Source organism: Emydura macquarii, unplaced genomic scaffold (genome assembly GCF_026122565.2).
Source record: "Emydura macquarii macquarii isolate MOO-44397 ecotype Brisbane River unplaced genomic scaffold, CSIRO-AGI_Emac_v2 contig_1363, whole genome shotgun sequence".
Lineage (NCBI taxonomy): Eukaryota > Metazoa > Chordata > Testudines > Chelidae > Emydura > Emydura macquarii.
Genome location: NW_027131500.1, coordinates 9,412,258 through 9,439,475, shown reverse-complemented (window position 1 = coordinate 9,439,475; position 27,218 = coordinate 9,412,258). Strand labels below are relative to the sequence as shown.

Genomic DNA, 27,218 nt, shown 5'->3' with positions numbered 1-27,218 from the left:
CTGAAATTATTTAACTCTTTGAAGTATAGGACATGGATTAGAGAATCCTTTTCATTTTGCCTTGATTTGCCCACTGCCTGTGGCTCTGGAGGTACGGGATGTTGCTCTGACTCACTGAAGCACATCAGCTTGCCATTTCATTGAGTTCCCTTTTCTCTGCAAATATGAAGGATTCAGCATGGTCTCTCTCCTCTTTTAGAGAAGTCCTATTGATAATTTACCATGTGATACGCAATTGCAGCATGTATCTGTGTATAGAAATGTGGTGTATTCAGACTCCTCAGAGTTAAATTCAGCAGTTTATTGAAAATGTTGCTACATGCATGTCAGCATATTAAGTTTCTGCAGAGATTTGGACTTTGGCAAAGTTGTTAGTTAGTCACTTGCTGTAGGTGCTGAATTCTGCTCATGATTATAAAGTATATTTTATAAAGTAGGTGGCAAACTGTTCAGTATATGGTGGGAGGGAGTGATTCATGAGTCAGCAAGATCCAGTCCTGCTTAATGCTCTCTTACCAGCAAGAGGACTGAATTTAAGTGCAGCCTCAGGTGAAGTGAAAATAGTTAGACTTCAGGTATTCAGAAAAGGGTGAATTGATGGAAGAAAAGTTTAGTATGGGAAGCAGCAGTTAAGTGTGCTCATGATAGTTGAATCAATAAGTTTTGCTGTTTCCAGAGCAGGGCTTCTACAGACAGACAGTGAGTGCACAGAGCCATATTTACTTAACTCAAGTGTAAGTTTTTCAGATAAAAAATTGGTTTTCAATAACAAAAAGCAAATGATCTAGGGAAACCCTGAGGACTGCTGCAATAGTAATAATTTGTGAGAAGATGATAAAGAGATGATTGAAAGTTCTGATTTACTGATGTAAGTGTACTGTGTACATGCTACTAGCAAAGGAAGGTAAATGACTTGGAAGAAACTATGAAAAACAAGGAGCCATGGGAAAAGAACATTGTGATTCAGTGTTACACTAAGGACTCGGAGGTGGAGGGAAGAATCAAGTAGTGTCTTCAAAAAAAAAATGTTAATCTGAGACTGAAAGCATTTATATACACCAATCATAAATGTATGGTTATTGAATGACATCATTACAGTGCTGAGTTAAGTGTTGAGGTGACAAATGTGCATCACCATACCTTAACACGTTGAGAATTTTTTCAAATCTAAATTTAACTCTGAATTTCCTGGATTCACGTTTGTTTTGAGCATAATTACAACATCCCTGAATTGTTTTTCTCCTAGATGTAATTATATGTACCCTCCACTTTAACTCCATATTAATGTAATTTTTGTTTGGAATCTATAATGTATTTTTATTGTGCTATAAATTTGCATGGTGCTAAACGGACAATGAAATACATATGTGCTATCCAGAAGAATTTACTAGCTAAGGCCCTGCCTCTGCACATTCCTATAATTTGAGTAGTTCTCACATAAATACTCCCATTGACTTCACTGTGGGAGGAAGGCTGGCCTTTTGACTAAGGCGCTTGAGTGGGAATCAGGATATGTAGGTTCTTTTCCTGGTTCTTCTGCAAACTTACTATATGATCTTGGGGAAGTTACTTAACCTTTCCATCTCTTGGCTTTCTCATCTGTAAAATGGGAATACATTTTTTACTAGAAGTCTTGTGACGCTAAACCCATTAGGGCTGGATTGTGCCAGGAGGAGCAACTGAGCTTCTTGGTATGCATGGGAAAGGATATAGCATATTTTTCTCTATGTGGTCGAGCAGTCTGTGCATGGGTGGAACCTTGAATCCCTCCTACTCTGTTCCTCCCCAGTACAGACTGGGCAGAAGATTTCTGCATTTTTTCCTTTAAATAGTCTTTTATTTGGACTCTGATCCTCAGAAGGGAAAGGACTCAGAAGTTTTGGTTGGAGGGACTGAACCGACAAATCCTTTATCCCTGGGTAACACTGTGTACCACCATTTGGAAAAGGGGAAACTGAGGCAGCAGACATATCTCCATGCCAGGGAGAGGTACACGGCTGTTACAGCAATATTGTTTTCAAGGGAAGGGCTAGGGTTTGTAGATTTCATGGTAGTGTAAAAAAGGCAGAATATCCAGAAAGTTAAGGAGTCTACAACCTCAGTGCCCCACTGTTATAGCCTAGTTTATATATTGTGGTATGCATTTGAAATGTATTAAACACATTTGAATAAAAAAAGGAATAAAGAATGAAAAAAGTAATCCTGGCTAAATTAACTTGAAGTGTAGGAATCCTAACTTTTGCATTTCCTGACATCTTGCAATTGTAATACTGCATTTAGATAGGATTTTTAACGTTTACTTATATACATTATTGGTGACAGACTAGTTCGAGTACTTCAAAGAGATCAGGTTGGAGCACACATTAGTTGTAGTAGAAACATTGGCATTAAAGAGAATATTAGAATGTTACTCCTGAGTCAACTTTTGTGAATTAATTTATTTAAATTGAAACATTTTCCCCTCCACACTAACTAACTTTCTTCAGATGATCTGGTTACATATTGGGTCCCTTTAAACCATGCGAGTCAGCCAGTGATTGTAACAAATTTCAAAGCCTTTATAGTTAAGTGGTATTTTTCACAAGCTTGCTCGCTCACTTGTTCACTCACTATTTACAAGGCTTGGTTCTGAGTAATGGTCTACTGCCAGTCTGTTCTAATGTTAAATGAAAAAAAACATTCTGCTGCTTGTGGCGCTGGGTAATAAGTAGCTGGACTAAATAGAAGATGTACTGTGCATCCCCTGGCTATAGAGTTGTGATTAGTTTCAGCTCAGACTGTAGCATGCTGCTGGGGACATAACTTCTCCAGTATGGTGACAGCAGGTCAACTCATATGAAAACAGCATGTTTTGCTCATTATTGTGCATCATACAACTATGGTATTTCAAATACACTGGACATACTGTATAGCAGTTGTTTTTGGAATTTAGGCTTATGATGTTGGATAAAGGACTAGATTCAGCATTTCTTTTCCTTTTTAATTCCATTGCACTAGTTGGAGAGGCTGTTCCAAGCACGCAAGTTGAGTTTTTACAAAGCTTTTCATATGTTTTCAAATATGAGCTTGCAGCACTCATTTATGGTAATACATGTGTCCTGCATACTGAAATAAAATATGGAAAAATAGACTATGTCCTATGATACACTTTAAAGCAATGAAGTCTCTCTCGCCATCCTTTTCTTATAAGATCTGTATTGTGGAAGGTCTCATGCTTTAGTTTTAATGCTACAGGCCCTACCCAGCCAAAATGAGCACCTGTGGCTGCTGACAGAATATAATTAGACTGGAAACTGCACATCCAGAGAGGCTGCTCCCATGTCTTCAAGTAACAGGTGGGGATTACTATCTCAAAACTTCCCAGAGGTGGCAGAATCTGTGATACTGCCTACATGATCTACATATTAAACCAACAGGCTCATAGAATGATGTCAAGAGAACACAGAGTAAATCCCCGTATATTAAAGGAGATGAGTTCATCAAGAGCTTTAAAAGGGGCAGCTATCTCTTCTTGCCTGACTACTTTTGTACTGGAGATGATCCAGGAAGATAGGAGGAGAGGTCACAAAGCCCAAACATTGATCTCCATATACACACCTGCGCAGCAATTTGTGAGAAGCCAGAGAGAAAGCCAGCTGGGTTTTATGTTATTTCCTTACCTAGAGCAGCAGTCATGAAAGGACCAAGGTTCATCCCACTCTGTTACCTCAACTTTTGTAGGGCAGAGTCTGAGGCTACTCTGTATCAGCACCAAGTGACATATGAGGTATTGTGGCCCATGGTGAAAAAAATGACTGAGTTGTTTGTTTCTGAAGAGCAAGAAAATGATAGAGAAATTAATTTCTCCAGGAATTCTTCCCACCAGTTAATTAGAATGAATTTCTGGTTGTTTTGGCTTCTACAGCAGAACAAATTTGCAAAGATCATTTAGATACAGAGTCAGCATTTGTGACTTTTTAGGATTTATAGTCCAGGAGGCCACTGATATTTTACTGGATCAGGCCCTTGGGGCTGCGTCATCTTGGGCTTAGCAATACTGTTATATTTTTTTTTTAATTATTACAGGAATGCTCATAGAAATTCTGTCAAGGAACTCCTGAGCAATGTGCCTTTCCAATAATACAAACAACTTTTGAATTCAACCAGTAGTAGATAGTGCCAAGAAAAGAGCCTTCTACCACCTGCTGGCCTAGGCCTTCACAGAGATACATAATGTATTTTAGAAAACATTCTGAATCTCTTATTGGCATAGACTGCCAATGTGTTACTGGACTAAAGTAGTAAAAAATCAAAACAATGGGCCTGATTATAACCCCACTCTACAGTGTAAAGTCAGTGGAGCTAGAGTCCTGTAAAATGATAGATCAGAATTACATTCGTAAAGTTGTTTAAATAGTGGGATCCTTTGAGAATTCCAGGAAAGACAGTAGAGAATTATGATAAACATCTGTCTCAAGTACAAGATCTATTGATTTACAAAGAAGAAATTATCTAGCAAACACTCTCCCATCCTACCTCTCAGTTCTCCGATCTATTTAGCTAAAAATAGAAGGTGTGATGGAGGTGTCTCATCAAGACGTTCTGAATGATAACATGAAGGAGAAAGTTTTTGGATGGCTGGTTTGTTCATGTGGAAAGTTTCCAAGCAGTAAATAGAGATGGTGGAAATTCACTGGTAACCCTCAAACTTTGCAGGTAACATAATGTAATCTCAATATTTGCAGTACTCTTTATAGTTCTAGGTATAGGGACCATGAAAAATACTGAAATTTGCCTCTGTATTGCAGAGCAGCCAAAAGCCTATGCCACCTCTTCAGTACCACTTAATCTGTACTTCAAGAATTTACTTGGTACGTAAGAAATGCAAAGGCCGTGTGCAGGCCTGCAACATAGAGGTGAACGTCATCCCATTTGTTTATATAGTGTATCTGAATACCAGCCTTTCAGGTAATTATCCGTGATTTTTACTTACAACTTTAATATGAAGAACATGAAGCCTGTTGTTGTTTGTATTGTGGTAGAACCCAGAGACTATAATCAGGATTGGACCTGTATGCTACTTACTGTACAAGCATCTAGGAAGAAATGGTCTTTGCCCCAAGAGCTTACAATATAATTTAAGAAAAGAGACAAGGGAGAGTAACAAAGGGTAATAGGGAGGAAAGGAAGACAACCACATAAGTCATAAGAACAATGGCTTACATAGGTTCTTTGTGCATAAACTGATGTTACAACTCATTTTAATATGTTAATATAAATGTATTAACGAAATTGCATCATTAATTCCACCAAAGATCACAAACTGACTTTAACTTTCTCCCAGCCTGAGTTAATTTCTTACTCAGCAAATTTTAAGACATCTTAAATCACCAAAACCACATCCCAAATTCCTGAATGAAAATTTATTCAGACCTGAATAACTTTCCTTAGTATTTTTTATGTTTTCCCCTGTAAATGCTAACAATGCAGGTAGGAGTAAAAAAATTGATTTTCTGAATGTTAGCTGTCAATAGGACTTTATATTGTTGTGTGACTGCAGTTAATGGCCCAAACAGTTTTTATTTAGCACATAAAAAATTGATAAATTAAACTGTAATAAGTCACTGGGAACAGATGGTATTCACCAAAAAGTTCTGAAGGAACTCCATAATGAAATTGCAGTACTAACTGTGGTATGTTACCTATCACTTAAATCAACCTCTGTACCAGATCACTGGAGGGTAGCTAATGAAACGCCAGTTTTTTAAAAAGGCTCCTGAGGCAATCCTGGCAATTATAGGCCAGTAAGCCTAACTTTAGGCAACTGGTTAAAATTATAGTAAAGAACAGACTTATCAGACACTCAGATGAACAAGAAATGTTGGGGAAGAGTCAACAAGGCTTTTGTAAAGAGAAATCATGCCTCATGAATCTATTAGAATTCTTTGAGGAGGTCAACAAGTATGTGGACAAGGATGATCCAGTGGATATAGTGTACTGGGATTTTCAGAAGGCCTTTGACAAGGTCCCACACCAAAGGCCCTTAAGTAAAGTAGGAAGTCATGGGATAAGAGTGAAGGTCTTCTCACGGATCACTAACTGGTTAAAAGACAGGAAATACAGGGTAGGAATAAATTGTCAGTGGTGACAGTGGAGAGAGGTAACTAGTGGTGTCCTCCAAATATCTGTTCTTGGACCAGTTTTGTTCAACATATTCATAAATGATCTGGAAAGGGGGGGAATAAACAGTGAGGTGGCAAAATTTGCAGATGATACAAAACTACTCAAGATAGTTAAGTCCAATGCTGATTGCCAAGAGTTACAAAGAGATCTTCCAACTGGGTGACTGGGCAAGAAAATGACAGATGAAATTCAGTGTTAAAGTGCAAAGTAATGCACATTGGAAAACATAATCCCAACCAAGCATACAAGATGATGGGATCTAAATTAGCTATTACCACTCAAGATACAGATCTTGGAGTCATCCTGGATAGTTCTCTGGAAACATCTGCTCAATGGGAAACAGTAAAAAAAAGCTAACTATTTTAGGAACCATTTGGAAAGAGAAAATTAATAAAACAGAAAATGTCACTATAAATATGTGGGCATGCCATGTTTTGAATTTTGTGTGCAGTTTTGATCATCCCATCTCAAAAAGATATATTAGAAATAAAGTACAGAAAAGGCAACAAAAATTACTAGGACTATGCCAAAATTTGCATAAGAGGAGAGATTAAAAGACTGAGACTATTCGTCTTGGAAAAGAGATGTCTAAGGGAGGATATGATAGAGGTCAATAAAATCATGACTGGTGTGATGATTTTTTTTTTTTGAGGGGAGGGGGGAGCAATTGCAAGCAGCAGAGAAGTCCACTTGCTGCCTTCATGTCTCTAACTAGAGTCAGTTTTCGAGGCAGAGTTGCTCCTAGGAAGCTGGACACTGGTGTTTTGGTTGATATTCCTGAAATAGGAGATTCTGTCTGCAAGCTGGTTTTGACCACCTCTGTTCGAGAACTGCTTTATATATTGTGAATCAAAACAAATTACAGTTACAGGATATTGGAATTGCACATCAATGACTGTCTCCAATGGAAAACCAATAAATTTAAAACTATATTTGTTAAATATATAAATATAAATATATTATATAAATATTTCTGATTCTCTCATAGTATATTATTGATCAACACATCCTTGCGTAGAGTAGAAAGGAATAAAGTTGACTCACAAAACCCATGTACACAAGAATTCAGGGGAAAAAACAGCATACAAGTCTGATGATGAAATGGTGCATTTGGTTACTACTCATATAAAGCTTACTAGGTTTTAAATTACACAGGTATTGCACAGAATATGCCAAAGTATCTTTTAAATAGAGAGCAAGTCACATTCTTACTAGCCATCTTTCAATATGGGTTATCCCTTTGAGATTTTTAGGATGTCTTCTCCATTACATCTTATCTTTATTTAATTTTCTCCAGCTGGCAGCAACATGTGCCAAAATGTCTCTGCAGCAGGGTTTAAAACAGGAGAAAAAATCATATGTTCAACCAGTCAGTGATAAGATCTTATTTCAATAGTGGCTTCCAAAATTATCTCCTTATTTCTGCTGTCTGGAATGGAAACTATTTTATTTTCTATTAGGCCAAATCCAGATGCCCCCGCACAGATTTTACTCAGGTCATTGATTTCAGTTAACCTTATTCAGTAAGAACATGAATTTTTAAAATATTTATATCATTATACGTTTGATGGCACTTTACTCATGAGATGTTAAACTAAAATCTCATCTGACTGTGAAGAGGAAGAAAAAAAGATTCCATACCACTTTTGAAAGTTCAGATGATAATTCTTGAGTTCTGGTTATTAGAAATGATTTTATTCAGAACAGTTATTTTCTAAGACTGTTTCAGCTAATGTTGAACTTAATAAAGGCTTCTTACCCACCTGATCACTGCATTATTTATTCCTTGTATTGTAACACATTGTAACACATGTATATCTTATAAACCAAATCTTGTTCTGTGTATTTAGAAAATCTCTCCATCCACACAGATAACTGGCCATTCCCAGCAGAAAACATTTTTTTTCTTCCACTATAGCGATGAATGATAAAGAAAAGCCTCTGATTAAAGAAATAATTGAATTTGGTTTGTTGATCCTCACAGAAGAAATTACATTTCCAAAACTTAGTGCAAAGTGCCACCATATTCTAACAGTAAGAGAGAGTCTAACAGATTGCGGATTATTAATCAAGGAAATAGGCAAAGCTCCATCTCAGCTGCGCGAGATGGCATATTTCAGGCCAGCTGTGACACTGAAGTGTTTACTTTATCAGAATTCTGACTCCGAGATTTATTTTTGTGCACAGAATCTGTTTCGAAAGATTAAACTAGGGAATATCTGAGATAAGGAGGAAGGTACTGTAGATTCTCTTATATTAACTTAACTCTTGCATTCCGACTCCATTAGACCCACTCACTGACTCATGTGGGAGTCAGCGTAAAAGGTTCTCACATGCAAGGAACTAGAAGATGTGTAAATTAAAGAAGAGAATATCCTATTCAAATTCTGACCTCCTGTTCATTGCTTTTCTTGCTACATGCTATTTTTCTGGACAGTTGTGTGATTTGCACCAACATAGAAGCTTATGTCAGCGGCGATTTATATCTTCCCGTTTGTCCCTGATAAGAAGAATTTGACTTTTTCTTTCAAATGTGAAACTCACTACAACTTTACATGGCAATCTTTTCCTTGAGACAAAATTACTAAAAAAACACTGGGGGGGAGGGGCTGAACTTTCAGAAGTCAGACTCTGGCTATCCACTTTACAAATGGTGCTGTGTGTAGACAGCACACTGGTTGGTGGTCTTCAGTCTGCATTGGCTATTAGTTTCTAAGTTCTTGCACTAGAAGATCCCTTTATGGCTATATCTACACTACCACTTATGTCGGCAAAACTTATGTTGCTCAGGGGTGTGAATGTTCCATTCCTCTGAGCGACATAAGTTACACTGACATAAGCGGTGGTGTGGACAGTGCTATGTTGGCAGGAGAGCTCCTCCCACCAACATAGCTACTGCTGCTCATTGGGGGTGGATTAATTGTTGACAGGAGAGCTCCCGTCAGCTTAAAGCGGCTATGCAGGAGATGTAACAGTGGCGCAGCTGCATTGGTACAGTGGTGTTGCTGTAAGCTCTCTAGTGTAGACATAGTGTATGAAAGGGAGGGAATAGTGGCAGGGCATTCTCTGTGAGAGGTTCTCAGCTCTGGAATTTTCTTGCTGCTTTGGTCCACTGAAGTTAAGGTCCCTTTTTTTTCCCCCTTCCAGTTTTGCATGTTGCAAAGTGCATGCATGTATACTATAAGGGTCACTGTTTGCTAGACTTTTGGTTAGGTTTAGAAAGGCAGGGTTGGACATGGTGGTTGGTTGTTTTGGAATGTGGTATTCTAGCTTGGATGGTTTTGGTTGGGCTGTTCATTTGGATGTTTGGATTTTTTGCTTTTGTTTTTTGTAATGACTAGTGGCCCCAAAATTATGATTAATTACTATTTAAGAATTGCCCAGACATCAAGGCTTTTAAGAAAAGATAAGGCTGAGGGCTGAAAGAACAATTTAAAAAAACAAGTCTAACTGCAAGGTTTCTTCAAACTTTCCAAATAGTCTGAGGAAACTCAGTTTCTGCAGCCTTTCACCAGTGTGCTGTTGATGCAGCTGAAGAAACTTCCCTTTCTTCCATGTTTGTGAATGAATTATGTGCCAGATACAATAGTGAGAAAAACAGTGAACCTGAATACCTATTATGTGTAAAAGTGATACAGCTTTGGGCTAAATATTGTAAACTTTAACGACAGAGTTTACCTTGGACAATTCTGGTAGAGAAAGAAGTGGTTCATATTAATTTCTTTCAGCTTAATGTTAAAGTGAAGAACTAAGGCTAATATTTGGAATCAAGTATGCTTATGCTATCAAAGTAGTGAAATTCACCTATGCTGAAAGATAGTAACTAAAAGGGACTGGAAACAAATAGTATGTAAGAAGGACACTTGATCGCAGAGTACAATAATCAGAAATGCAGTTGTTTGATCAACATGACAGAGGCACAGCTCAAGCATACATACAAAGATTGTTGTTAAAACAAGGAGAAAGGAAATGGAAGACTTATGCAGCTTTTCTGGCCTGCTGGAGAACGACAATTCTTCTTCGAGGAGAGTTCCTGTGGGTGTTCCACTTCGGGTGTTGGTGCGTCCCTGCGTCTTTGATTGGAGAACTTCAGCAGCAGTGCTTGTCTGGATCACACATGCACTCTCCCCATCCCGCGCTGTTGTCGGTGCCCATCTAGTGCCACGTGACCAGACCGCCATTAGTTACTTCTCAACCGTCCTCAGCCTGAGACAGAGTTCCCAGCAGTGTTAAGACTGATAGCTATACTTAGTGTTTAAAATAGTTTAGTATAGTCTTTAGTATCCTAGTTAGGTTTACTTATCCCTTTCTCCCTGTTTGTTTTTGTTTTTTTGTTTTGGTTTATTTAAAAGAAAATAAACAAAAACCTTTTTCCTTTATATTTCAAGTTGACTATCCCTTAGGGTAGTTAGATTCAACCCTAATGGTGAACATTATAACTTGTGCCATGACTGGTTCTCTGGACTTTGAGCGCTGCCTTTCCTGCCAAGAGGTGATCCTGGTCTCAGATGGATGTTCTCAGTGAGTCCAGTGCCTACAGGATACATATGTTCCTCAAAAATGCTTTCACTGCACCAACCTAAAGCCTGGTGCCAGGAAGGACAGACCTACGTCTCAAACTTGCATTAATGGAGAAGTCTCAGCACCCCACATCTGATTCCAGTCTGCAGGCCTCCTCTGGACCATGGTCTCCAACCATTTCAAATGCCTCACAGCGGAAGGCCGACTTCCCCTCCAAAAAAGTAGAGAGGAAAAGGCTTAGACTTCTACCTTCAAGGAGTTGCCAAAAAAGAAGCGGTTTCCGGCCCGCTCTACATCCACTGTACTGACCGCACCACAGTTGAGTAATTACAAGGCACTTGGATTCTCTGGTACCATGTGTACCGTGAAAGCCAGTGACCCCAAGTGGGCAGGCTCAGAGTCAAGGGACAAACAGAAACTTATGTCTTCAGGGCTGGCTAAGAACTGCATACATACCACACAGACACAGGCTAAACAGACAACTTGTAAAGCTGATCAAAGTCAAGGACTCACTACGCTTCTGGATGCAACCCAAAAATGTGTGCGTGGGACTTGCTTTTACACAAACTCCATCTTTAATTATTCTCACAACTGATGTCTCCTTGATAGGCTGGGGAGCCTATTTACAGCACTACTCAATTCAGGGCAGGTGGCCTCCCCTCCGAGACCCTGTTACACACACAACTGTCTGGAACTGCGTGCTTCCTGTACTTCCTGCCTACTTCCACGTATGCTTGCATTTCCTGCTGTTGATAAGGAATGAGACCATGTGGGTAATGATGGACAACGTTGCCTGCATGTTCTATATACATTAACAAGGAGGGGCAAGGTCACACTCCCTGTGCACCAAAGCCATAAAACTATGGAACTGGTGTATCCAACACAATGTCAACATATCAGCCTCATATCTCCCAGGGCATGAAAACACCACAGTGGATATGTTGAGCAGAGAATTTGCATAGGACCATGAGTGGAAGCTAAACATGTTCCTGCAGAGCATATTCTCTCTCACATTCATCCATAGACCTCTTCGTGAGATCTCAGAGCAGGGTTGGGCTTCTGATCCTTGGGCAATGCTTTTCTTCTAAAATGCAATGCATCTCTGCTATAGGCATTTTCCCCTATCGCCCTGCTATCGAGAGTAATACACAAGATAAGAGACTGCAAGGGCAAAGTCATCCTGATAGCCCCCAAATGGTCCAGACAACCTTGGTACTCATACTGTTGAGGATGGAGTATGCACTCTTCCATTCTTGCCAAATCTTCTATCTCAAGATGTCAGACAGGTTTACTACCCAAACCTGGAGAGGCTTTACCTGAGAGCATGGCTCCAGCACAACAAAGGCTGCTTGGAACAGGTGAAAGACCTATTAATGAACAGTAGAAGGACAATCACACATCATGCTTTCCTTCACAAATGGAAGAGATTTGCCATCTGGTACCAAAACAAACTAGCACGGCATGTTACTGCCCACCTTCCAATGATTTTAGAATACATGCTAGAACTAAAGCACTCCACCCTAGCCTTCAGCTTCCTTAGAGTATACCTCACCACTATTACTGCCTTTCACCACAAGGTGGATGGGATATCAATATTTGCCTATTGCATCACCAAATGCTTTCTTAGGGGCAACAGAAATGCCTACCCTGAAATACAAGTACATACCCCACTTTGGGACTTGAACTTACTACTAAGTTATCTTACTGGGGCCCCATTAAAATGCTTAGCAACATGCTTTCTAACATATCTGTCAATGAAGCTGGCATTCTTAGTTGCTATTATGTCTGCCCAACAAGTGGGAGAGTTAGGGGCCCTCATGGTCCATTCACCATCTACCATCTTTTTCATGGACAAGGTCACTCTAAGACCTCATGCAGAATTCTTATCCAAAGTACCTCCTCTTTTCAGTGGAACCCAACCAATCCATCTTCCTTTGTTCTTCCCCAAACCTCATGGGAGCAAACGGGACTCAACATTACACACAATATATGTCAGACATGCACTACCATTTTACTTAAGAGAACCAAAATCTTCAAAAAGTCAGACTTATTTAAACTTTGCAATGATCTAAAGGTTCCGCCATTTCCAAGCAGAGACTGTCCAAATGGATTTCTGGATGCACTCACCTTTGTTCCCAACAGCAGGATATACAATCTCCACTGGGGATCTGAACCCACTCTACCAGGTGTGATATAGCAAGTACAGAGGGCAACAGGAGAGTATGTGAAGGGGGAGATATAAGCCCCAGAATGATCAGGGCTTTATTCCCTGCAGCCTAGCCGGAGTCAGGAGAGGGCAATCAGGAGCAGCTGAGGCCAATTAAGGCCCAGCCAGCTGCCTGTTAAAAGCCCACTGCTCCAGAGAAACAGGGCACAAACTGGAGGAAGTAGGTGTGCTGTGCTGTGCTGTGCTGTGCTGTGCTGTGCTGTGCTGTGCTGTGCTGTGCTGTGCTGTGCTGTGAGGAGCTGAGGAGCAGACTGGAGAGTACTGGAGGTGTGGAAGGACGGAGCAGCCCCAAGAGAGGTACTGAGCCCAGGAAAGGGGAGACCCTGCCCCTCACCAGACTGAAACCCTTCCCCAGGCACAGGGGCCTGGATCAGGAAGCCCAGCTTGGGACAACATGGAAAACAGGGCCTGAGAGGCCAGAAGGACTGAGGGGGGAAAAGTAGCCCAGGGGAAAAAGACTGAAGCTGCAAATACAGTGCCAGCAGCCCACAGCTGCTAGTCACAGGGCCCCTGGGCTGGGACCTGGAGGAGTGGGTGGGCCTGGGCCCCTACCCCCCTCCCCTGAGAAGATGGGGTGATGGGCAACTTCCTGGCCCACTATGAGGAGTAAGTGTGAGACCCACTAAAGGGAAGCCGGCTGTCTGCCACACAGGTCATAATCAACCTCAGTAGCTTTTCTCAACAATTTACCAATCATAGTCATGTGTAAAGTGGTCACCTCACATCTGCACACATTTACAAAACACTATGCAATATACCAGAGCTCAAGATCGGATGCATTGGTAGGACTTACTGTACTGTCATCAGTTACCCACGCAACTCTGAAGCCCTTTCCGCCCCCCAAAGGGGCACTGCTCGACAGTAGCCTGAAGTGGAGCACCCACAGGGAACTGACCTTCTCTTTTTCTTCTAGGACTCACCCTGTGCAGTAACTGAGGTTCTTTGAGATGGTGTCCTGGTGGGTGCTCCACTACCCACCCTCCTCCTCTCTACTTCAGAGTTCAATCTATGGACTCGGTGATACAGAAGAAACTGGGGGGTGGGTTTGGTCACATGGCACTAATAATCGCGAGGGACAGGGAGAGTGCATGTGTGACCCAGACGTGCACTGCTGCTGAAATTCTCTGATGAAAGGTGCAGGGACACACCAACACCTGAAGTGGAGCACCCAAGGACACTATCTTGAAGAACCTCAGTTACTGCACAGGGTGAGTAACTTTCTCTTCTTGAAGTGACTCTGTGTTGTACAATGGACTATTAAAACAAGTTGAGAGAGCATCAAAGAATATGAAGGGACATTGTATAAACTATAAGAACTTTAAACTGCCGATTTCAGCAGCTGGCAAAATGGCAATGGGAGAAACTGCAACTTAAGCAAGCATGGTGTGCAGTTGATCAAGGGATGCACTGTAGAAGGGCCCATGGAAAGCAACTTACGGAGGTAAGTTGCTTTTGGAGTAAAGCAGCCAGTGTTTAATGTATGTCTCAAGATAGTTGCACCAACAGCTATGGCCTAACTGGTCTTGCACAAAGTAGTAGGATATATTTTGCACCAAGAGACTGGAAAATTTCAGCCCTAGTTGCTGAAATTCAAAAGTGAAGCCTTGCTCTCTGGTGAGAGGACAACTCTCATTTTGGTTGGACACTTTGAATTTTTGGCAGAAATATGTGTCACCATCTGACTGGAGATGCTGGCATGGACCAAGAAGAGGACCCAACTTGGACCACTCAGCAGAAATACTTGTCTCGTTCAGCACATCAGTTCCCCAAAACCAGAGATTCCTGGAATGGAGAAGACTGAGGTCCTAGGCCAGCCACCAGGGAGTCATCCTGTTGATATCAGGTACCCAACTCTGGTAGGCACCTTTTTAACTATCTTTCTATTTTCCAGCAATTCAGGTTACCCACTAGCTCACAAGGAAAAGACTATAGCTGTCCATTCTTTGATCCACCTGTCTTCACAATGTTAGCTCCTGCTGTGACCAGTAGTTGAGTGAAAATGAGGGCTGAGCAAAGATCTGATTAAAAGTAACAGACACACACACTTTCTCTTGTGTGAAGACCCAAATCAGTCAATTGACTACTTCCTGAAACTGGGTACCTAAGTAGTAAGGAAGTATAAAAGTTTGTGTATGTGCTTTAAAGATGTCATAGTTATAGTGTGTCCTTGTTTTGTAACAGTTTCCAATCATGGTAGTTGCAATGTGGTTTTGAAACGAAACGACAATTTACTGTTGTAATGAAGACTACAGAACACTGCATGTGTCTTTCTAGTTAAGGATTTCATACAACCTTTTCAAGTTCTAGGTGTAAACAGAAATAAAATGAGATCAAGTGTGCAAGCCTCTTGACCTGCACTCAGTCTGTGCAGCGTGTCATAAATGTAGGCGTTTGTTAGACAGTTAGGTGTGTTAATTAAATCCTGGGGCTAATATAATTTGTGGGAAAGTAGACTAAAAGGGTTAACTACTATATATATCCATTGGGAAAGAGACCTTGATGAATTGGCATGTAAGTAAGTGATCAAACTGTCTTATGCTTTAGCTTTGGATTGTCTTCCCTTTGTGTTAGCAACACTGCTACAATATTCTCTCAGACCTGGGTTTGGTGCGCAGTGGACTGGTTATGCAATGTGAGTGAATATTATAGCAGTGGACTGAAGAAAAGAAAACAATGGAGGTTGTATACAGTCTCCCTGGAGACTTAGTGGATTATATCCCTTATCAAACTTAGCTTCCACTAACCCATATACTAGAATGCCAAGTTTGCAGTTGCTGAGCCTTGGTTATTTTCAATAGCAAAGCCAATGTTTTTCTGCTGTGTGTATGGAAACATAAATAGCATCAAATTTAAAATACAGAACCCATTGCTGTGTTTTTTAAACAGGAGTTTTATCCAATGCACATTACAGTTGCACAGAACTGCTCCTTTAATACATGTACAGTTTGATTTGCAGCTGAGTTTTTCAGTTAACTTTAGTCTTGTTCTCTTAATAATTAGCATGTCTGGCAACTAAACTGTTCTGGGTGATACAGCATCATTTTTATGGCATCATGTGTTTGTACTTACTGCAGGAAATGTTTCTTTTCTTGTCTCTCTCAATCCCCTGTTGTGCTATCTAGTGTGCAAAAAAAATCTTCCTTCCCTCTGCTGAATTTGACATCTTCATCATATGTAGGAGAGGCTTTGGTTGAGGCAGTTCTGGCTACAAACATCATAAACTGAGCATAAGAGTTCAAACCCCTTGAGTATATGTCCATTCCAAAGAGACATCAGCATTATTCCATTGGGACTGAAGAAGCCCTATTATATATCTGTCACTCTGACAAAAGCAGTGACTTCTATAGAATTTCTGTAACCTCGTACCTTTTTTATAATCCGCTTATCTGAACGTTTTGGTGGCTTTTAGAAAGCGTCTGTTATTCTAAATTCCATATTCATTTATATTCTTACAATAGCAGTCTGCTAACTAATATAGAGATGTCATATTCAAAAAAAAAAATCTTACACTATTTTAGGAAAAATAAAATTCCTTGTGTGATAGGGCATAAGAAAATTATATTTTCAGGTGGTTTAGCCTTGAGTGGTGAATTGAGAAGTTGGATCTAAAAACTAATAATTAAACAACATTTGAGTTTTATATCTGGGCTGTGTCCTAGAAACATATCAAGACTGTAATCCTGTACCACTTTCTGTTCTAGGCAGTGATAGGATTTAATAATGACTTTAGTCTTTAGGGTGACCAGATGTCCCGATTTTATAGAGACAGTCCCAATATTCAGGGATTTTTCTTTATATAGGTGCCTATTGCTTCCCACCCTCATCCCAATTTTTCACACTTCCTATCTGGTCACCCTACTATTCTCAATCTGTAGCCACCATTTTTTTGCTGCAAGTCAACAACTAATTTATGGAATAAAATGATAGAAATCAATAATTAGTGAAGATGGCCATGAATTTTAGTTCTGGGAACTGTACATCACTCACCTTATTGAGAAAGTGACACTGATATAGATGGTGATCCAAACTTTGTGGTACCAACATCTTGTACTTTTTATCAACATCTACAAGTCCCTGTACCCCCCGCGCACCCCCAAGAAAACTTGTGAAAAGTGGAAGTATGGCAGATACTTGTGTGGATATGTAGTTGCACTGAAAGTGTTAATGTGTCTTCAAAGTTGTGTTTGGGAGTAGAAACTTGACAATGACTTGTGACCAATAACACATAATATCGTGATATTATGAATAGTGAATATTTGAAGTTGTAGTCATGGCAAATATTTCATAAGCAACCCATCAACTGAAATACGTTCACTTCAACCAAATAATATGTGAAACCAGAGTAGCAGGACAGCATTTAAAAGGAAAGTTACATTGTGTCTCAAAGCTGCTATACATAACCTCTGCCACAGCTTCTATCAGAGAAAATGTAACTGAACCCTACTCAAGAGAGTGATAGAGGTATAAATTATGTGGGAAAGGGTTCTAGGTTTAAATCCACAAGAAGAAAAATATCAAATTTCAAATTGCTGTTCCCACAGTGCCTCTCGAGTTCAGATGTAGAATTGATACAAGAATGCAGTATTAAATTCTTCACATCTGAATTCCACTATCTAATTTCCAACCTAATTTTTAAAAAGTTTACACTTTTTATAAATGCACTATGCGATGTCACTGAAGTCCTCAAAAGATTATTTTTTACAGCTTTCCCTGACTCTTGTGTGCTTCAAAGACATGGAACTCAGAAGTATTTTTTCCCTTTGTCTTTGGTCCAGAGGATGAAATTCACACCTCCACTGCCCTACAATGAAGGGCAAGTAATAGGCTTTCTGCATAATGGAAGCTGTGCTAGCAATGGGCAAAGCTACTAAAAAGTTCTCCCATTTGGTGAGGAATTTGGGGGAAGATCAAATGGTGGGCCACTGCTACCTTATACTATACTTTTATGTCAAATGTTGCCATTTTAACATGAATCTGGTAATATCTGAGAATCTTAGCTTTCATGTTTCTTTAAAAAAGTAAGTCACTAGTTCTTATGGTGGCAGAGCGAAGCCTGAAAATGTGAACCCCAAAGGCTTAGAAACTAGAAAACAAATAAAAAGAACCCAAAACTTGTTTCTAGGAGTTCATGATTTTCACCCCAATTTGTGTGATGATTTTTTTTTTTTTTTAAGATATGACTCATGACTTTAAACATCTGGGGTTGCCAATGCTGACTTACGCAAACTAGAATGCCCAGCTAAACTGATGTCCTTGTACTTTTCTCGTGCCCCAAAAACACCACAGAGGATATAGAGACCAGATGTGGCTGCTATTTCAAACTATATTCTGGAACAGAGCTACAGAGGCAAAGGACAGGGGTGGATCCCATCCCTTCTATCCTTGCAGAACTCTCTCCTCAAAGTACAATTGTTCACACTTTGTTGGTAGAAGAGTGATTTGTCACCCTTTGTGACTGGTCTTTCAGGAAAGATAGTGTATTGTGACTGGTGACTTTCATCTGGTTAGGGGAAAACTTCAGAGGAAATAGTCTCACTGCTTGAAAGAGAGCAAACAGCAGGATAATAACGGACATTACATAATGAAAAGGGTATGTGAGCAACAACTTAGCTCAATTATATAAGCTGTCTGTTCTGGGATTTCCTCAGTCATAATATCTACTATCTAAATCTCGAATTATTTCAAACAAATAAAAAGTGCTTGGGGTCTACTTAGCCTATATTCTGAGATATATAAACATTGACCTCTATACAATGCCTTGTTCGACTGCAATATGACAGCATATAGCTATTTTTTAACATTTGGCTCTAATATAAATCCACTGTTAGACTTTGACTACTGCTCTGTATTAACACTGGTTACTGTAATCAATAAATGAGCAGCTGTTATTCTGATTACTCTTCTCACAGCTATTTAGTGTGAATTTTATGAAGATTCACATAGAATCATAATGTTAGGGATTCTGCATCCATATTAGCTTCAGGCAGTTTGATATTTGCATTTTAAGGGATAATTTTCCTTTTGAATAGAAATAAGTTAACTGTGAATAAGAAAATGATGTGAGTGAAGAATTCTTTGTAATTCAAGCTGACATTTTTCCTCCTAAAACACATCAGTAATTGTGACTGGGACTTTTTGTCTTTGTAAGCAAAGAAAAAAAATATGAAGTTCGGAACCTAAAATGCATACTTGATTAAATGTCAATGATCTCCAAATGTGAAATAATCATTTATAGGCAACATTACAAATGAAGCCAGAGTAAATAATGAAAATACTTAGGGCACCTCACATTTTTACTTGCAAAGATAAGTATTTGGTACCAATGCAAACTGAGTTGCCAGTATTGACAGTTGTCACCATACGAAATATATTTTGCCTTTAAAGATTCGAGATTTTCCCTTCTAAAAAGTGATTACAGCCTGTAAGTATCAGGAATGGCGAAGGCCTGGTCTACACGACGGGAGATACGCAAGCTACATAAAGTGGATTAATCATGTTGACAGGAGAGCATTTCTGGAATCCATTGAGCAGGTCTCCATGACCTGCTCAATCGATCGTACTGCCTCGATCCCCAAGTCGCTGGCAGTGTAGACATACCCTGAGAAAGATTTAGCGAAAGCTATTTGGTTCAGAAAGTATGGGTTCTCCTACCCTTTGGGTCTGATTCAAAGCCTGCAAGCTCATTGAAGTTAATGGAAAGAGACTGGGTAAGTCTGCACTGCATCAAAGAAACAAACAAAAAAAGCCACCACCACACCCGCAGCAGTGAGTCTCAGAACTGGGTCAACTGACTTGAGCACACACTATGGAGCTAAAAATAGTAGTGTGGATGTTGCTGCATGGGTGGGAACCCAGACTCTAAAACCTGGTGAGGGGGAAGGGTCTCTCAGAGAGAATGCTTTAAGGATATCAAAGGGCCGATGATGGACATATAAGAAACTGTTAGTTTTCAATTTAATATCCAAGGTTATTTCTATGTGCTGGAGAAGACGAGAATCTACACAGGTGCAGTACTTCTCATATCCTGCCTTCACATCACCTGGGAGAGATCTCATTATAGCAGAGCTTCATGACCCCTAGGGAGAGCATACTCCTTGCAAGCCTCCCTGCCCTGAATTCTGCACCACCTTTGAACAAGAGAACTACACCATTTCTTTCAAGCAGAGGGGATAGGATTTTCTCAATACAATGCATAGATGGCTTTCGTAGTTAACATTTCATGTAGAAAAGGTTGTAGGTAGGTAGTTACATAGGGCAGCCATTTGGTTGAATCGCTGCACCAAACAGGAATGTAACAACTGAATGTAAACTGTTTACTGTGGTTTTAAGAATACTACAAGACTGTTTTTCCCCTACCACTTCATGAATGTCTCATAATGTCAGACAAAATACCCCCAAACAATCACCATAACCTTTTTCCCAGCTTGAGACCTCTCTCCCCAAGCACAAATCACCATGCCTTGGTTGATTGTCGAGCTGTCCGCTTGCTAGGGGACAGTGAGGTGTATTTTACAGTAATGAATCAATAGTGGTATTGCACTGACATTCATGCTTCTATTTATTGTTTGTTTTGTGCTTCTATGGATGTGGCCTTGAAGGGAAACCCCTCCATATCTTCCAAGCGCCCGCGGCTGATAGGAAAATGACCATGGAGAAGCAAAGAGGAGATGCTCTAAGAACTATTTGAGTTCTTGTGAGGTGGGGGGAGGAGCATGGAGATAGAGTGTCCGAAAATCAAAAAATTGATAGGCAGGAGAGGAGGGAAAATCAAGACGGAGTGATAGCAGGTCACGAGCAAATGATAAAAACCATGAAGGAGAAAATGGAGCAGCTAAAGTCACTAATGCCGCGGACTGAATTCATGCATGCTTGCACCCCCTTGCAGCCAATACAGAACTGCTTTCCATGTCCTCTCCAAACTTCACCCACACATTCCTACCAAATTCACTACACCCCCCCAGACAGCTTTCAGAATGATAGCTGGATTTACACCCCGCTGTCATAGCTCACACTGCCCCTCACTGCTTTCTCCCCTCCAGCCCAGCTTTTTGTGTGTTGTGAATAATTATTTAATAAAGACATACTCTGTGAAGAATAAGCAATCTTTGTCTCTTGCACACAGTGGTTGCATCTCACATTGATACACACTGCAAGCTGGATAGTGGTCATATCATGGCACAGTGCTGTTTACAAACACACCCTATTGATGCTCATTGTCAAAATGGCTCCTCAAGGCCTCCTTGATTTGAATGCCTCTCCCCCTGTTATATACTTCTAATAGCTCTGACACTGGTTACTCATAGTCAGCTGCAAGGCCATCTACCGCTGTGCTCCATGCAGGGGGAAACTTTTCACCCTTAGCTTCATAAATATTATGGGGCACACAGCATGCAGCTACAACCATGGGAATATTTTCCCCATTTAAATCTAACCTGCCTTAAAGGCATCACCAGCGAGCTCTTAATATGCCAAATGCATATTCAAGAGTCATTTAGCACCTGCTTAACCTGTTATTGAAGTGCTCCTTGCTGCTATCCAGGTTGCTATAAGGCTTCATGAGCCATGGCAATAAGGGGTAGGCTGGGTCTCCCAGGATCGCTATGGGCATTTCAACATCCTTCATTGGAATCTTTTGGACTGGAAAGAAAGTCCCTGCTTGCAGCTTTCTGTACAGGCCAGTTTTCCTGAAGATGCATGCGTCATGCACCTTCCCTGGCCAACCCGCTGATGTCAGTGAAACGCCCACGGTGATCCACAAGCTCCTGCAGTACCATCGAGAAGTACCCCTTTCTATTGATGTACTCCATCACAAGATGGTCCAGAGCCAAAATTGGGACATGTGCCATCTATCACCCCACCTCAGTTAGGGAAATCCCATCGCTGCGAAGCCATCCACTATCACACATTTTCAAGACTCTGTCCTTCATAGCAGAATGCAATTAATGGCCCTGCACAGTGCCAATGGTGGATTTCCCAACTCCAAACTGATTAGCAACTGAGCTGTAGCAGTCTGGAGTTGCCATCTTCCACACAGCAATCACCACTTGCTTCTCCACCGAGAGTGGGAAGCTCTTATTCTGGTGTCCGTGTGTCACAGGGCAGGGGTGAGCTCCGCACGGACTTCCAAGAAGGTGGTTTGCGCATGTGAAAATTCTGCCGTCACTGCTCATCATCCCAAACCTACATAATGATGTGATCCTACCACTCAATGCTTGTTTCATGTGCCCGAAAGTGTCAGTGCACCATGAATGCAAACAGTAATCCAGTGTTGTTTGTTTGTATAGCACAGAGCAGATGAGGCACCTCAGATTCCTGTTTTGATTGGAAGCTCATGAAATATACTGAATGACCAGCAGCAATATATTCAGAACACTGACATCAACAGGGGAGACCAGTGCAGAATCCATCCTTTCAGATAAAAATGGCAGGCACGCAAGAAACTGGGGCCATTGAAATATGCCACAAAATGCAGTCGGAAAACCATAAAATGACAGGATGGAAATGACTGCATTATGGGATGTTGAACCTGCACCCATGATACACTGCAATCCTCTCTGCCTTCCTACAACTCCTAGCGCACAAGGTGGTGAGTTGCACAGTGGGATAGCTGCCCACAGTGCGCTGCACTCACTGTCGCTGTTAGAGCACCAACTGAGGATGCGCTTCAGCGACACAAGTGCTGTGTGGATAGGCACAAGCATTGTAATTATGCTTTTTGATGATTGCTATAACTTGCATATACAACACTTTCTAGTGAAGGGAAAGCGAAAATGTAAGGTAGTGGAGGATCAGGCCCACAAGGTTGAGGGGTGGTGAACCAGGCCTTAGATCATCTATCTTTTAAAGGCATAGATTGCCTCCTGGAAAGCCAAAAATCTAAAATGGCCAGAAACTCTCCTCTACAATGTGGAAAAGGACAAGGCAACGAGAAAAAAAAGCAAAGATGTACTGCACAGCTGTGCAAGAGAGGGCAGATGTTAACTTTTGCACATACTAAATAATGCGATGTGATGCAAGATAATTATAACATTCCTTGTAGGAAATGATTCTTTCCCAGCTGTTGGTTCACATGAATATGGGGAGCCTACAGCCATTTAGTCAAGTATACCACATCATGCCTCTCTTTTCTCTCCCCCTCTCCCTCATCTCTACACACACATTAAGAATGACAAAAGTTGAGAAATTCACTTCTATGCCTTTTATAATTCAAGGTTACATTAAGGGGATGTGAGTGAGGACCACAGCTTCCCACCCTCTATTAAAAACAAAGGAGAACTCCTGCCCCCCACAACTTGGAGTGACGTTTCCTTACAGCTTCCTCTCGTCATTGGCTGGTTCATTGAGAGGTTTTCCTCTTGTTTCAATCTGCTCTAACTAGTATTTATTATTACATAATGATTGCCTTCCCCCTTATATTTTTGTAATGATATTTGTAACTAAAGAAGATGGCACTAGAGCTGAGCAGAAAAAGGTAATTTAGTTTCACAGAGGAATTAGGATGTTTCAAAATTTGATTGCATTGTCTTCAGAATGAAAATGAATCATTTCACAATTATCCATGAAAGGAAATTGAGCCCAGGCTTTGGAATAGTCTGCATGGTGACCTGAGAAGCGCTGGAAACCTAGCCTGTTGAGGACCCATGAGCCTGGGAAGTTTTGGAGTCACAGCTTCTCCCAGGGCTGGCAGACTGCAGAGGAGCCATGAGCCTGGAAGCCCAGGCTGCCGAGGAGCCATGAACTTGGGTGTCAGGACTCCCATGGCTTCCAGGCTTTTAGCTCCCTGGCAGCCTGCCTTGCAGCCTGACAAGGAGCAAGGCAGGTGATCTGCCAGGAAACCAGCCAAGATTGTATTGCAAAGTCAATGGAATCAAACAGTCTTCATGAAATATTTCTATTTTGATAAAATGGCAAATTCTGTCAAAAATACTGGCACCATCAACTCTAAATGACACCCTCATTTAAGTTCAAGTCTTAGCAACGGCAATAAAGATACTGAAACAAATGTGAGAAGCTTTCGAATTGTCTTTTTTTTTTTAAATATAAAATTGAAAGCAAGACAGGGAACCAAGCTGTACAGTTCAGACCCAGAAGTGGATCTTAATCAAAACTACCCCAGAGCTTTGGGGAAATTCCGATTAGTTCTGATTTGGTATTCAGCCCATTATATGAAGTACATCTGAATCATGATGTTTATATCAATATACATATCTAGATCATAAATGTCCTTACAGGCGTTCAGATGTGAGGTTCTGATTTGAGTCCATATCTACTATTTCCTTGTCATCATCCTTGTTGTCTTTGCCTTTTTCCCATCCATCAGGGTCAGTGGCTCTTGTTCTTCAGTTTCAGTTCTTCCCCTTTCAGGGGAGGGGAGGGAGTAGGTAGGAGGGTGCTAATTCATAAGCCATTTTTTTCTAATGCAGCTCTCTGTAGTTCTAGGTCCCTTTCCAGTTTGTATTTATCTTCCTGCACAATGTCATCAGCAAAAAGCATGCTTCATGGAGCCTGTCTACTAATCTCCTGTGTCCAGGTGTCCATTTACAATCACATATAGAAATGGGTTTAGTGCTGATCCTTCATATAGACCTATCCTTGCTTTGAATGACTCACTGTAGTTGCAGCTGCTTCTCATGACTGTTGTGCTATCCTTGTACATGTCCATGATAGTCTGAGCATATGTCTCTGTCAGATTGTTTGTCCTCATGCTTTACAATAACAATTATCTAGGAATCCTGTCTTAGCCTTCTCTAAATCCACCAACATGAAGTGCAATTCACTGTGTTTCTCTCTGTACTTCTCCAGCAATGTTTGGGGTGCAGACACTGCATCTATTGTTGACCTATCTGGCATAAAATCAAATTGGCTGTCACTTATTTGATGCTCCAGTTTCACCCAAAGTCTTTTCTTGATAATTCCTTCCAGCCAGTTCACCATGTGATTCATTAGCTTGATTGGTCAGTAATTACTACGTTCTTGTAATTTTTACACTTGAAGATGGGGACCAATGTGTTCTTCCTCCACTCATCCAGTATTTTTCCAGTACTGTCAGGATTCAGAGCAAAGGTAAGCAGGACTAGTATCAGATCCGTGGGAGCTAGGAACTGAAACCAGGGGTCAGAGACAGACCTCACAAGGTGGGATAAGCAATGGGATCAGACAGTGTACCAGTTGAGGTACACTGTCCGATCCCATTGCTTTTCCCATCTCATAAGGTTCTTGCTTGCACACACTTCCCTCAATTGTTTCTTCACTTTTTTCTTCATTGAACTGTTTCTCATAAAACTTCTGCTACTTCCTAATGGTTTCACCGTCTTTCACCCGTACTCTTCCATTTTCATCTTTGACACACTCTACAGCTCCTAAGTCCTCTATGCTTCTGTGCCTAGTCTTGGTTAGTCTATATATTTCCCCCCATCCCTCTTTCCTTCAAGGTAGTCCTACATATAAGGCTTTAAATGCCTGATCTTTTAGCTTTCACAACAGCTCTTTTTGCTGTTTTGTTTACCAGCTTGTATTCATCATAACTTTCCACCAATCTTACTTTTTGCCATCACTTAAACCTTTCCTCCTTTTTTCACTGTCTCCTGCACATCATTACCTCCTGACTTCATTTCCTGGTCATTAAATTTCTCTCCTTTCATTTGGCCACAGGCAGCTGATGTAATGTGTTTAGATATTTTCCCCCCAAATCTCATTGGTGCCATCGTGTTGGTTTGGTCATTGTCCAGCTTCCTTAGGACCTCATCCTTAAATGTGTCTAACTTCTTCCAGATTCTCTGGAATCTGCTCTCCTGTGATCACTGTACAGTCTCTCATGTTTGTTTAAATGTCTTCCTCTTGTTAGGAAATAATCAATCTGAAACTTGTTGCTATCACTTTTTATATAATTAAACACTCCTCCCTCTATATAAACTACATATTGGCAACAATAAGGCCATGGTCTCTGGCTAATTCTAAAGAATTGCCTTGCTTCACTTCTGGTTCCAAAGCCTTGTGGTCCATCACAATTGTCATAGACCTTATTGTATTTTCCCACACATCCATGAGATCTGCTTCAATAATAAAGTAGTCAGCTTGTGGTACTTCACTTATCAATTGTTCAGGACTATCTGGAATTCCTCATTCTCCTGAATTGTACAACCAATCTGTGGTATTCATCTACATATAACATTAATATCTGTTCTCTGCTCAGTACTATTATAATTTTCATCAGCCAGTCTCTCTTCCTTTGGATTCCAGTACCTTATCCTGTAATATTTCTGCTATGATTATTCCTGCTCCATTCCTCCTTGTTATATCCTTGCTATAGTCCAAATTTGAACCTTCTCTGTGATGTCAAATAATAGAAACTGGTAACTCTTTCATTTTGTTACAGGGAAAGGTGAGCATGGAAAGCCGTACCCTCTCACAGAGGAAGACCATGATGATACTGCTTATAGAGAGAATGGCTTTAACATATTTGTTAGCAACAACATAGCCCTGGAACGATCACTGCCAGACATTCGACATCCAAAGTATGTAAACTATGTTTGATAAAATACTTCACTCTGTGTATTCACCTGTTGTCTTTCTGGGGAAGTACCTGCCAGCCTAACAGGAAATGTGACTATATAACTATGGTGCTGTATGATGAAGGTATTTTGTCGAAGTTGGCAAAAAGTAGACATATAACTATTTGCTGGAGTTAAATGTGTGAGCAGTGCAGTTGTTCGGCAATCTTATGTTGAGGGTTTTTCAGTTTGTGTTTTTTGTGGGGTTTTGTGTGAATATGATTTGATCTCACAATACATACCATAAGCTGGGTCTGGGTAAATCCTGTAAAAAATCTCAGTGAACTTTAATTTGTATTTTTAATCAAGCTTTTGCTGTTTATGCCATTTTCCCCCAAATGCCCATGTTCCATTTCCTTGAATATTTTAGTAGAGTTCCATGGTAGGAATGTCCACAGAAACTGTAAATTTTAAGTGAATAGTGAATATTCTGAATATTCAGAAACTTAAACTCTTAAATTTGATTAATAGGTCTATTTTTAAGTTTTTAAGCAAATGATGAAGAACATTCAGAGAGTGAAATTTGAACACACATAATTTTGCTAGAAACCTGATTCTAATTGTTCCAGTCATCTAGCCAGAGAACAGAAAATTATCCATGTAACCAATCAAAATTAAGCATGACCATTCAGAAAAATGACATAGTAGCATAGAGCCTCCTGCTACTACTGTTATATGAGAGTTTGAAGAATCCCAGCAAATATTTAGGGGTAAGGGTGACAAGTCATGTTGCTTCTGGTATATGATATTTTGGCAGC

At 40.4% G+C, this 27,218-nt stretch overlaps 1 protein-coding gene across 2 annotated transcripts in view; it reads left to right on the top strand.

Moving 5' to 3' along the window:
• The window catches only part of GALNTL6 (polypeptide N-acetylgalactosaminyltransferase like 6), an 834,312-nt gene that overhangs the window by 344,549 nt on the left and 462,545 nt on the right, over nucleotides 1-27,218 (top strand). For both annotated transcript variants that reach the window (XM_067551729.1, XM_067551730.1), the window contains one exon: nucleotides 26,286-26,424. In XM_067551729.1, the coding sequence (XP_067407830.1) occupies nucleotides 26,286-26,424 (139 nt within the window). The remainder of the gene's footprint in view (nucleotides 1-26,285; nucleotides 26,425-27,218) is intronic.